The 12,482-nt window shown below is 54.7% G+C and overlaps 4 protein-coding genes across 4 annotated transcripts; 2 read left to right on the plus strand and 2 right to left on the minus strand.

Moving 5' to 3' along the window:
- Window positions 1-3,442: 3,442 nt before the first annotated feature.
- ASPSYDRAFT_157229 (dienelactone hydrolase family protein) lies at window positions 3,443-4,377 on the minus strand (the record flags this gene model as incomplete). Its single annotated transcript, XM_040842623.1, has 4 exons — window positions 3,443-4,062; window positions 4,123-4,170; window positions 4,219-4,289; window positions 4,349-4,377. The coding sequence occupies 4 exons, from the start codon at window positions 4,375-4,377 to the stop codon at window positions 3,443-3,445; spliced, it is 768 nt and encodes a 255-aa protein (XP_040699839.1).
- Window positions 4,378-5,643: 1,266 nt separating this feature from the next.
- ASPSYDRAFT_34038 (putative C2H2 finger domain protein) lies at window positions 5,644-8,286 on the plus strand (the record flags this gene model as incomplete). Its single annotated transcript, XM_040845180.1, has 4 exons — window positions 5,644-6,009; window positions 6,162-6,226; window positions 6,247-6,400; window positions 6,820-8,286. The coding sequence occupies 4 exons, from the start codon at window positions 5,644-5,646 to the stop codon at window positions 8,284-8,286; spliced, it is 2,052 nt and encodes a 683-aa protein (XP_040699840.1).
- Window positions 8,287-9,151: 865 nt separating this feature from the next.
- On the plus strand, window positions 9,152-10,419 carry ASPSYDRAFT_34039 (uncharacterized protein; the record flags this gene model as incomplete). Its single annotated transcript, XM_040845181.1, has 3 exons — window positions 9,152-9,694; window positions 9,776-9,946; window positions 10,027-10,419. The coding sequence occupies 3 exons, from the start codon at window positions 9,152-9,154 to the stop codon at window positions 10,417-10,419; spliced, it is 1,107 nt and encodes a 368-aa protein (XP_040699841.1).
- A 119-nt stretch (window positions 10,420-10,538) lies between these two features.
- Window positions 10,539-12,386, minus strand: ASPSYDRAFT_157070 (flavin-binding monooxygenase-like protein; the record flags this gene model as incomplete). The annotated part of the gene is made up of 2 exons (XM_040842618.1): window positions 10,539-10,795; window positions 10,904-12,386. Coding segments are annotated over 2 exons (1,740 nt in total), but the record flags the coding sequence as incomplete, so codon positions are not given.
- Window positions 12,387-12,482: the final 96 nt, after the last annotated feature.

A 12,482-nucleotide genomic window follows, 5' to 3' on the forward strand; every position in this document is an offset into this window, starting at 1 on the left:
AGAAAGAGCGGAGGGAATTCCTTCATCTCGCAGCCGTTGCCGTTTTGAGGGACTGTTCGCCGAAGCGCGAATTTGTCTCACTCTCGCTCTTCCTCTTCCACACTGGCACCTTGCTCGAGTCTTCGCTCGCCCATCATTCGATCCTCATTATTCAATCCCGTTGGCCCGGCGCCTGCTCGGCTTCCGAACGGCCTGTTTCACCATCGCCTGTCGCTTGCTTTCCATGTGGTGATCCACCTCCATGCTTACTTCAAACGACATCTTACGCGTCCTTTCTGGGGCCTGCACCAGCCCTGCACCAGCTCTCAATCTGGTTCGCCTCCCCAGGTCTGCTGCTCTCGTCGACCATTACGGCCCTTCCTAGTCTATATAGCGGACGGCTAACCTTTAATCATGTGCGTGCCAGTTCGGAAATTCGATCTCCTCGATCAGATCCACGGCTCTTGCTCGCCTCGGCCTTCGCGCTTTCTCGGGCTAGTCTCGACTCTCGATTAGCTCCTATCGGCCACTTTTTTATATTTTACTTTCGTCGGTAATAATGACGGCAAGGCGGCGTTGGAATATGTGGGGAAGTATGTGGGTTGATACTTGATACTCCAACGACACGCCCATGACTCGAAAGCTCTCGAACGACATCTACGTGAAACTCGTGACCGACTCCAACATCAATTCCTCCGTGTCGCATTGGCCTCGACTCTGAAGTCTTGCCCTGCCTGCTTCGCCCTCCACGAAATCCTGGCCCTGGAACTGATCTTGCCGGATGACTCGCAACCCTGTCTTTGGCTTGACTCGGAAGACACCCCACACCGAAACGTAGCCCACTCGCCCCCCAGAATGTCGCACAGTCCTTTCGGACTCGACCGATGATTTCACGGAATGCGGGCGATGCCATGTTCTAGAATACTTCCTTCCCGGGACCGCAGTGGGTGAGACACCAAGATAATGTGCCATATGAGAGCCTGATGGGTATGCCCAGATGCCGATTGGCGTTTAGGCGTTGTTAACCCCAGGTCAGAGTCAACAGGAATGGAGTGTCGCGTATGAAGGGGAAAGCTATCATGACTATGAGACTGCATTTGTGGATATAGACTCACGCCGGAGCAGTCTTGCATTTACTCCACGGGCAAAACTTTATGGACAAAACGCTCGGCAATGCTCGTGGAGTAGAATCATGCGTACAATCTTCTCAAGAGGAGTACACCCATCCCGGAAAGTGTTATCGCCAGGGTCAATAAACGGACCAATTAGCCACACCTTAGCCATTAAGATGGAGCTCCGTTACCTGTGTGTTGGCAGTGCCATTGTTGCTTTTTATATCGAGCACCGACGAGTGGAAGTCAAACATGATCCTGGGCAACTGGTATGGTGCTAAAGTGGTGGGAATCCTCTGCATATTAGGTGGCCGAACTCAAAAAAGCTGGTTTGAGAGATCTCTTCCTTGTTTGCTGACAAGACGGGTATCCGCAGCCTTGACCACAAATTGTGTGTTTCTGACAACTTCTACTGTCCGAGCACCTATGCTGTCGCACCGAAATCCCTGCTATGTTTCTACCAGGACTTGAAGCCACTCCTGCGCCACTTTCCATCACAACGGACACTACCCATGGAGATCCGCAGGCGGCGCGACCCGGATAGCGGGTACAGGAAGCCAAGTAGAAGGTCCGCCGTGATACCATTCGGAACTGTACCGCAGTCCAGAACCAGAATATTTGCGCGCCTACTGTGCGGGGCGTTTGTCTCACGCGGTCTTTGAATTCGGGAGGCATATACCTTTCCGCTTCGATGACCTAGCCCGACTGATTCTCTGCGAACGACAGCAGGATCCAAAATTTTCGCCGTGAATGGCCGAGTGCAAAAGTTGAGGGGGAAAGTGAGGGCTAGCCTGGAATTTTCGCACAGCCAATCGATAATTACGTCGTTGCGAAGTTTGCGATGAAGATGTAATCAAAGCCGAGATTGTCTACGGATGGCGCACCACCGTGACCATCTCAACTAGTCTTTACGGTTCCAAAGCGTTTAGACGTCTCACGCCATTCTGCAGATCATGCGACGTGCGCACACTAACCTGTAACAGTTCCGGTAGTAATCCTGCATACGGTACCACCTGCCTATGGAAGAGTCCGGCTAAGGATACAGCAAAATGAAATTTATACAAGCCGCATGGTCAAAGGACTCGCCATTGCAAAAGACAATACTCGCAAATGATTGTCTGTCACTGCTCGTGACAAGATGTGTTTACGCATCCAACCGGCCAGCAAATATGTCAAATAAATCACAAGCCTCTACGTGCTGATTCCGTTTTGCTAATTGTCCGCTGTCGTATACGGTTCTCTTGATGCGGAGTTCATTTGGTCGGCCGTGATGTTTGACCATCGCATGCTTGCAAGAAAGGGTAAACTCGAACACCTCAAAAGGCCGACTATTTTGTTCGTATGGGGCAACCAGGGAATCTGATCCGTGCGGCCACTCGCGTCTTCGAAAAATAGTGAAGCCCAATTCCTCCAGGCATTTTCCCACTCGTTGGGGAGGGAACCTGTGGGCTTCGACTGCCAAAACTAGATCTAGTTTTCGACATCCGCATCCCTGGATTGTTGTATTTGCCTCAGTTACCCAGCCTGGGATTGGGACATGCCTTGAATTGTACAAAGTTATACGGATGGTGCGAAGGAAGCTCTTGCTAGAATAGCACCATTATAGCGGGCAAGCTGCAAGGTATCATGCAGATACCGTTTTCAGCGTTCTCCTGCTGCGAAAACCAGCATTTCAACGGTGCCCCTTGTTAGCGCCCTCAAACAACTTGGTGGTACTGCAGCCGAGGTTTTTGTGCGATGTTACCGACTCGGCTACGCGTGCGACACCTTGTGGTGGAGATTCATACAAGAAATGACCGCTTGACTCCAACCGCAACGAACACTAGCCTCGGCAGTAAACATCCGACATTCCACAGGATGGTCCTTGATGCAGCGGCGCACCTCCTTACTGGACTGCGATGTTGAAAATTCTCCGGTTTCTCGGTTGAGGCCGACCCCTAGACTCGGCAAGACGGCGACATCCCCTTACAGGTTCTAGTAGGATTGCAGGGAGGGCGAAACCATTGCTTCGCTTATGCTTCAGGTATGTCGGGTAAGAAGGGTTGGTAGGTTAACTTGCCATTGATAACTTAACGTAGTTTAATGTGACGTCTGCACTTTTGTTCATCTAGACTATCACATGTTTTGATGAGAAAGTGGTACATTTATGATTTAATTGAAGACCGTGGTCCCATTAAGAGCAATTGTTTAAAAGAACGAAGGGAGTTATATGTATGGAGCTTATCAGACAAACGTTACTATACTATACTGCAGTTATGTGCCGGCACCAAAGTCCACACAAACCTCCCCCATGGATCATATATATATCGTAATGTATCATAGCATAGCATAAACATGGAAGCGTGGGAAGTTTAAGCATGCTTCCCCAAGAAATCCAGCGCAGTGCGATAACCGCGCTCATACTCCTTCTTCACATTCTCATCCTCGAGATCACTCCGCGCCGCCATCCAGCCGTGAATCTGGGTCGGGAAAGTCTCGACATAGTGATCCGACTTCAATGCCGCGCCAAACTTGGACACATCGTCGGGGTTCTCGTCTTTACTCGCCAGGAGGGCCATGGGGATATTGATGTTCTTGGCGTCATTCGGGTCCAACATGGCCGGGTGACACTGCACGGCTGCCTTGAATGTCTTGTTCTCGGTGCCGGAGGAGAGAACGGTGATCTTGCCGCCCCAGCAGTAGCCGAGGATGCTCCAGGAGGAGAAGCCGCCGCCGGAGGGGGTTGGGGGTGCGAGGGAGTTGGCTTCGGAGACGACGCCGGGGATCTTGGAGAGGGTGTTGGGGGGTGCGGCTTTGGTTTGGAAGAAAGCGCCGAGCTTTTGCTTGTGGTCGTCGGTTTGAGGGGGGAACCAGGAAATGTCGGCGGGTTGGCCCTCGAAGAAATCGGGCATGAAGACGCGGTATTTCTGCGAGGAGGAGGTGGAGAGGATGTCGGCGCCTTGAAGGGTCTGGGGGAAGAAGCCAAAAATGTCTATTCGGTACCTTGGTTAGTCTGGGGGTTGACTTTAGTAAGAAGGGGAGGGGAAAGTACCGTAGATGACGAGGATGGCCTTAGTCGCAGATTCGGGGCCCGTGACGTCTGTTATCATGTTAGAGTGGTTTCAAATGGTTGGAATGGAGGACGGACATGTCTTCAGGCCATTGATGGTCTTGTATTCGCCCTTGGGCTGGTAGCCCTTGGAGACGATCGGGGGAATGCTGTTGGCACGATTCTGTTAGGCGACTGCGCAGCTAAGATTACCAGGGATGAGACGCACGAGCAACAGGCCTTGCTAACGCCAGACATGTTTGAAGCTGAGCAGTGGAGTGGTCGTTGGAATTGTAACTGGAACGGCGAGCCCGAGAGTCGGGGTTGTCTCAGGGAGAAAATGGACCTACGGAGGGGGTAGGTTAGAAGCTGGCGGGTGAACATAGACAATTGAGAGACAAGAGCGATGAACGTACGATTGACAGCAGTTGATGAGTTGGGAGAGAGGTGGGAGAGAAGAGATGAGGTGGAAGAGGGCGAGCTGGGTGGTGAACGTTTACCCGAGCCCCGCGTCGACGTCATTTCGGCGTCGGTCGCTCGGTTACCACCTGCGGTGTTATCATGTCAAGTGTTTCGAATTATTTGCTGTTGCTATTCCAACATTTCAATTATTTTCGATAGCGTCTCAAACAGGATTGCTGTAGTTATGACAACTTTCATGGAATGGTCATAGCAATCGATGGTATAGTACGGAGATAAGCGATATATACAACAATATGTATAAAGGCTGTATCCGATCGACCATTACACAACGCGCCTCCATAGCATGGCGCAGCAAGCTACAACAGCAACATGGCAATAGGCTGGAGCCAATGTTGAATAAACTACAATAAAGTGCCAGAGCAGACGCCACGACAGTGCAGCCACGGCGCCATTGTAGTTTAATCCATGGGCAGCGCAGGAGGACAGGGCCCAGGCTCGTCTGCGCATTCCTGGCCAGGGCGGAGCAGAAGTCTAGACTTCCCGGACCTCCTGGATGTCAAAGAAATGCAAGGATGTGCATGCGACCCAAGATTGGGAGCGGACGTTTTCAGGAGAAGCTCCTGCTCACCGACACCAAAGGGCGAGCGATGTGACGGGGCCAGCGCATTCCGATTCCTGAATCTCATTTCTTCTGAACACAGACTGAACATCCTAATCTCAGACGAGAGTTTGGCTAGCTTGTTTCGACTGGTCAGCTTCAGGAAGCGAGGTTGAGGGAGGCAACGACAGGTAAAATGCGAGACATGCCAGCGGAAAGCTAATTAAACGGCCTTGACTGGTCCAATCCCGGGAATTATTTTTATTATTACTAGTACTCCGTAGCATTGAGGCCTGTCAGTGTCAAGTCCGCCACCCGACCCGCCGGCACCGACAGGCTGGTGCGGAGCGAGCCATTCCGTGTGGTGGACATACAGCACATAATTCGAGAACAGGACGAACGGAGGATAGACATGGTGGCTCTGAGTGAGAGAACAGAGACCGAGGAGAAAGTCAAAACAGAGGAGGAAAAGACCTGGAGAGACCGCGTTTTCCCGACAAATCATGCACGAGACCCAATTTGGGAGCACAAACAACACTAGCCGCATGCGGCTAGTGCTGACCACGCGGGAATGCAATTGGGAGCCAGCGCCCCACTGGCTGGGCACGCTGGCGCTGACTGGCCGGGACCGGCCACAACTGGCAGGTGACTGGGCAGGTGACTCGCGCGGTCGCTGGCCACTCGCTTTGTTTTCTGAGAATCGAACTGGACAGCTCCAACCACGCCGGCGACGACAGAGTGAATGGGGAGGGACGAGCAGAGTGGAATGGGATTGGAATGCCGAGGGAGGCCCACCATGCGTCCGTGCCACGGATACGAGCGAACCCCGGCGCTGGAACTGGTTGAGTTCATGTCTCTCGCTTGGGGCTGTCAGAGTCAAAGACCTGGTTGTCTGATCGATCTTGTTGGCGCAGATTCGCTACCAGCAGAACCACTTTCTGCCTCAGCTGTCATGCAGGAGCGACGCAAGGAGCCCCTAATCTTGCTATCTGACTATCTGACTTTTTGTCGCGTTATTTAGCATGCGATATTACAATTAGCCTTCACCTGTATTTTGAATCCTAGCTCTCCTGTGCACTGTGTTGGGTGCGCACCCTAGACTTCAGGCCGAACGGTGGACCTCTTCCCTGTCAACCACGTTGCCGAGTGATCAATGATCATCGTGAGATACAAAGAGAAGCATCGGGATCAAAGCCAGAGACAAATCGAGGCAATCGATCTGTGAGCGAAGGCCGGTGGACGGACGAGGCCATCGCAGTCGTTAGTGTCGCTCCTCTCGTTTCTTTTTCCTCCTTTCGCTGCGCGTCTCCTTTTCGGTTTTCTATTTCTGGGTTTCGTGTCTGTTTTCTGTTTTTCCCTCCCAATTTTCACGATTTTCACCATTTGCACCCCCGCGTTGGCCAGACCCTCGCAGACTCTGCCTGATATCGAGCTTTTATTATTATTGCAGTCTGACTTTTGGCTCCTCTCTTTCGTATCTGACCGCTCTCTTCTCGCTTTCGCCTCCTCTCTCGCTCTTTCTCTCCTTCTCCCTCTCGCCCATGGGTGACTGACTGACGGGCTCTTTGTCTTCCCACGCCATGTCTTTGTCCTGAGTTCTGCTGGTTCTCGCTGTCACCTCCAAGTCCTGCTTGTTTAGAATCGGGTATGCCTGTTAGCTAAGATCTCCACCGCTCCAGCCTCTGCATCGCAGGCTCTTATCTCGGCCGATCCTTTACTGCTCTGAGAGATCGCGCTCTGCGATCCCACTCGCCCTGGATCCTCCCGACGTCTCGGGGGCCCTCTCTGGGAATCATCGTTTCTGGCACCTCGGTGCTGGTGCCGGTGCTGGCGCTGAGTCCGCTGAGCAGTTTGCCTTTCATTTTCCTCCTTCGCAGTCTTCACTCTCCTCGGCCGTGGCCGTCGCTCCTGCTGCATTACCCAGGGACGCGTCTGCAAACCTGGCGACTCTTGCGCTCACCCCGGGTATGGGGACGGGGCTGGAGGTCCAACAACCGTTGAATGCACGTCGACCGGCTGCTCCGCCGCTACCGACGTTTGAGTTGCCGCCGCCGTCCTTCAGTAACAGCGCCGCGGCTGCCTTGAAGTATCCCCTGCATCACCCGCATCTTCCTCCGCCGACATCCAGTGTCGGCAGCATCATCACGGCCCAAACAGCACATGCTGCCGACATTCCGATTGCGACAACGGCGACTGCGGCTGCGACGACTGTGACTGCGCCGACATTGAGCGCGATCTCGTCTTCTCCCGAATCAACGTCTTACTGGGCACCGCAAGGCACGTATAGCGGGAGCGCTGGCCGTCAGTCTTGGACCCCGGGGCTCAACTCGTCCTACTCAAACCGAGATCCCTTTTCACCATCTTTCAACCCTTCTCTCCATCGCAACCCGGCGACCTCGACCCCCGGCGCCGATACCATCCCCCCGGGGTACGATATGAACCAACTACCTCCGTTCCATCAGCCGATGGGGACAGCGGCGCCAGCGCATCCTGGGTTGGCCCCTCCGATGATAAGCGCTCCGCCGCATCCGTCTGTCCCGTCGAACGATCCGTACATGTCCAAATCTTCGTCCGCACCGGCCTACGGAGCCGTCCAGCAGCTGTCCAGCCCGCCAAACGCCTACCAGCCGTACGGAGGGGCACCACCACAACATCCTCCGCCGCTGGCGATGCATCACGCTCCGCCACGGGTTGCCTCCAACCCACCTCCGCCACCACAACCGCAACAGCCACCTCACCTAAACTATCAACGCCAGCCATGGCCGTCATATTCGCTGCCTGCAATGACAGGACCGGTGATGTCCAACGTCCACAGCCCGGGTGGGCAGATGTCGATAATGGGCCCGTTGCAGTCGGGGATTCTCCCAGGCTTCAACAGCGGACATGTGGCTAGCATGCAGCAGATGTATGGCGGACACCCGCCGCATCCGATGCACGGAGGCGCGGGCCCGACGAACGACCGGCCGTTCAAGTGCGACAAGTGTCCGCAGAGCTTCAACCGGAACCACGACCTGAAGCGACACAGCCGCATCCACCTTGCAGTCAAGCCGTATCCATGCCATAACTGCGACAAGCAGTTTTCGCGCAAGGATGCATTAAAGGTATTTTCCTTGATTCCGCTGAATCCTGACAATGTGCTAACTTGAGTAGCGCCATCAACTGGTCAAAGGCTGTAAAGACGAACTGGAGAAACCGGTCAAACAGGAAGTCAAGGTTGAGGAAGCCGGCGAGCACTAAACTGCTCGGATCCCTCATCGTTTTTTACTGCTGCACCCCGCCGAGACGAATCGGGGCCTGCACAGTGCATGTCACGTCACTCGGACGGAGGGTTACTCAAACGAATACCTAGTATTAGTAGAGACCGCCCCTACGGCGCCTACCCGGGGAAAGCGGAGCGAACCAGCAACGGTCGTAACGCGCTCCGAAATGCCATCCTGGAATGAAACAAGACCAGGAATATCGAGATAAAGAAGCAGAAGCAGAAACAGGAGGAGAGTCAGAGACTGACACAAGCAGGGATGGATGGAAGGAAGGAGTTTCGGCGGAGGTGGTGCTCCGTCCTCCCCCCCCTTATCGCATGTTTGTTCGGCGTTTTTCATGTATCGAAGACGGATTGATTGATTCCACACGTGGAACGTCCAGGATTATTGTAACTTGGCTTAAGGTTGGCTTGACTTGGGAATTTGGTTGGGTGTTTGGTGTCTGTGCCTGTGTCTTGCCCGTTTTAAGTTGTATGTATGTATCTGTATGCAATTGCAAGAGCACTGACTGAGTAGCATTGCTGTACTGTGCCGTTGTGCTGTGTCACTGTATGACCTCCTGCACGACGTTATATTATACAACGCTTCCACTATCCATAGCATAGGTAGAGTATAGAACAGACTACTATAGAACAGACTATGGCATATATAACCTCATCTCAACCTCCCTACCTACCACCAACCAACAACACTCATCCAAAGGTCTCTTCTCTCTCCTTCCCTCTTCATCAAACCAACAGCAACAGCCAAAATGCATCTACTCCTAGGCATACTAGGCCTAACCACCCTAGCAACAGCCCGCTATTCCATCAACATCCCGCCAACCCTATACACCGGCCCCATAACCGCCGACTACCTCACGCCATCCCTGGACCAATCCGACCTGGACAGCCCCAAGCTCTCGCACGCCAACGCCTCCACCTTCGACTGGTGGCACTTTGACGCAATCGGGATCGAGAACCCCAACGCCAGCGTCGCCGTTACCTTTGCCAATGCCGGGGCGGAGGGGTATCCGCTTGACATGCTACCACCAGGCAATCTGACAACCCCGCTCCCTGGTGTGCCTGGACACTCACTCTGGGCGCATATCTGGGTGACCTTTGAAGACGGGCGGCGGTTTCACCATGTGCAGGCCGTGGACAGTGCACGGATGCATGGGAGTGGGGACTCCAGTGTGGCGATTTGGCATGGGGCTGGTGGGTGGATGGGCAGTGAGGAGGGGTATGAGGTTGAGTTTGCCGTTGGCGATGTAGAGTCTGGGGTTAATGTTACCGGGGGGATTAGTATGGAGAGGGTGCGTCCGTTGCACTCATTTTATCTTTCCATCTATCTTTCTATATATCTTCCTGTGGGTTGTGATGCTAATACTAGGCAGATAACGTCGTCGCACTCTCGCTGCTCAACAGCATCGAATTTCAGCTCTGCACTTGGAATCGGAGACTCGGGGCTTGGCTGGGTCGCTGTTATGCCGGATGCGATGGCCATGGTGGATGTCACTGTGAATGGCGAGAGACTGAGGTTCGAAGGGTATGGGTATCATGACAAGGTAGGCCGGTCTCCTTTATCTCTTTTCTCCCAAATTTGACATCAGAAGAAGAAAAGAAAAAGCTAATAGACTAATTCCAGCTTTGGTCATCTCGCCCCTTCACCTCATCTACGAAATCCCTGCAGCGCGGACGAGCCCATCTAGGACTGTACTCGGTCCTCTGGCTGTCGTATACCAGCGAAAGCAGCCCAAACCAGCAGGTAGTGAGTTCGTTCCTGGCGCGGGACGGGGAGTCTGTGAGTGCGGGGTGCGCGGATGGATCAGTGACGATTATTGCTGGACAACAACAGACTGAGGGAGGACTGGTCAGTGGGTTCCAAGTTGGGATCCCGGGGGCGCAGGTGGATGTCGCGGCTGATAATGAGGAGAGGGACGGACGGGGGACTCATTTGCGGTGGAATGGGAGGGCGAGGGGGATTCTCGAGGGCGTTGATGAGGAGGGCGGCGCCATTTTCGAACGGTTTGAGTATTGATCACTGAGTATTGATCTTATTACTTGAGTATGACTTGAGTATTATTACCGTGGTGAAGAGTGGTGGGAGCGAGTATAACATAGTAACTTATCAAATAAAAAAAGCAGAGAAAGAATTAATTATGCAACAATCTTCTCATCTTTCCCCCTCCACTCCCCAACAAGCCCAACATAATCCTCCACCCCATACGGCTCAACACACCTCTTCCACCCCCGGTCACTCTTCCTCGCCCCCTCAATCCCCAGATCCTTCAGAAGCACATCCACATACGGAATGGCATCGAAGACAAAGTCCGGATTCCTCCGGCCCAGACCCCCGGGGTACCGATGCACGCCGAACTGCGTGTGCAGGGCCGTTTCGTACAAGATGTCTGCGTCTGCATTTGTATTTGCATTTGCGTCTTCTCCACTCACACTGACATCGACATCCGCACTCTTCACATCACCACCCTCCCGACAATAGCTCCGCGGAATCTCCACAGGACACCGCTCAGTGGTGATCTCCTGCAGACTCAGCCGATCGGAAAAGAATGCCGCGATCCACAGTGCCTGAGTCTGCGCAAGCAAGGGGGTATTGATCGTCATAGCGACTCCCATGAACGCAACGCTGCGTTCGGCCGCGAGAGATGACGCGGGAACCATGAACCGGGTCAGACGGTAGGGGTGCAGCGACTGGGTCTCTGTCTGTGCGTCGGCTGCGATAGGCGCGTATTTGGACGGGGATGCGTGTGTGGGACGCTTTGCGAGACGGGGAAAGCGGCGCAAGATCTCCGTGTCAGCTGCTTTGATGAGGGACTGGGGCAGGGGGTCTGGGGCGTTGGGGAAGCCGAGGAGGGAGGGGAGGGAGGGTGGTAGGAATGTGATTGACGGTGTGGGCTCCCAGCCTGAGGCGACGATGAGGGCAGAGATGTCGGATAGAGGTTCGGGGGAGTTGGAGAGGTGGATTGTGCCCTGGGAGAGGTGGTCGATGTGGTCGACGTGAATGCGGACGTGGCCTTCGGTGACGAGGTCGAAGAAGTTGGTGGGATAGTTAAGGATGGAGAGACCGGAGGCGACCCAGAAGGGCGAGATCCAGGGTTTGAGCTTGGCCAGTTCAGGGTGCGAGTTGAACTTGTTGAGCGAGACGACGTCGTTGGCCAGAATGGCCCAGAAGGTGTCGGTGATCTTGCGTCCCAGCCAGGTGCCGTGCAGGAAGCGGCGCACGCGCGAGCCAGGCTGCTCGGCGACGGGATCGGACCAGATGCACGGGCTGAACCAGGTCAAGAGGCGCGTGGTGACGAGCTTCTCGAGCCACCGGTGCAATGGAGTTACGTAGGGCGGCGCCATCCAGCAAGGGCCGTGGCCGTTGTCGCGGATAATCCAGTCGACTTGGGCGCCGGCGGAGGCAGCGGTATAGACGGCGTCCCAGGCAGACTTGGTGGCCCCCAGCACGGCGATGTGGTTCTGGGCCTGCTGGACAGTCGACTTGTGGTGGATGGGCATGTCGGCCGTGTGGAAGAGCGGCCGGTCGAAGGTCTCCTGCCCCTGGATGTGCGGCAGATAGGGCTGCGACGTGATGCCCGTGGCCAGAATGAGCTTGCGCGCGCGCACTTGGACCTCAACGCCGCCGTCTGCTGTAGAATCGACGTAGGTCAGCGTCCAGGTAGTGTCGTCGTGGTGCTCCACGACTGTCACCCGGCACTGCAGCCGGATGCTCTCCATAATGCCAAAGTGCTGCGCGTACCGCTCGAGATACCGCTGGACGACGTGGCCCGGGATGTGCTCGCCGTGCTGGACGCCGTAGGAATCATCCATGGGGAAGTCCGAGTACTCGTACGTGCCGCGCATGTTGTTGGACTTGAGGCCGTCCCACAGTCGGTGCGTGGCCCAGACGCCGCCGACCGAGGATGCGCCCTCGAGCAGACATACGGACGCAGAGGGATGGACTTCGCGGTATGTCTTGAGGGCAGCAAGGCCGCTCCAGCCTGATCGTTATATTAGAATGGAACTATAGTCAATTGAGGGCAACATACCAGCGCCGACGACGAGCAGGTCGAGAGTCTCCATTGTGGCCGTCGACTAATG

This window comes from Aspergillus sydowii (genome assembly GCF_001890705.1).
Source record: "Aspergillus sydowii CBS 593.65 unplaced genomic scaffold ASPSYscaffold_10, whole genome shotgun sequence".
Taxonomy (NCBI): Eukaryota; Fungi; Ascomycota; class Eurotiomycetes; order Eurotiales; family Aspergillaceae; genus Aspergillus; species Aspergillus sydowii.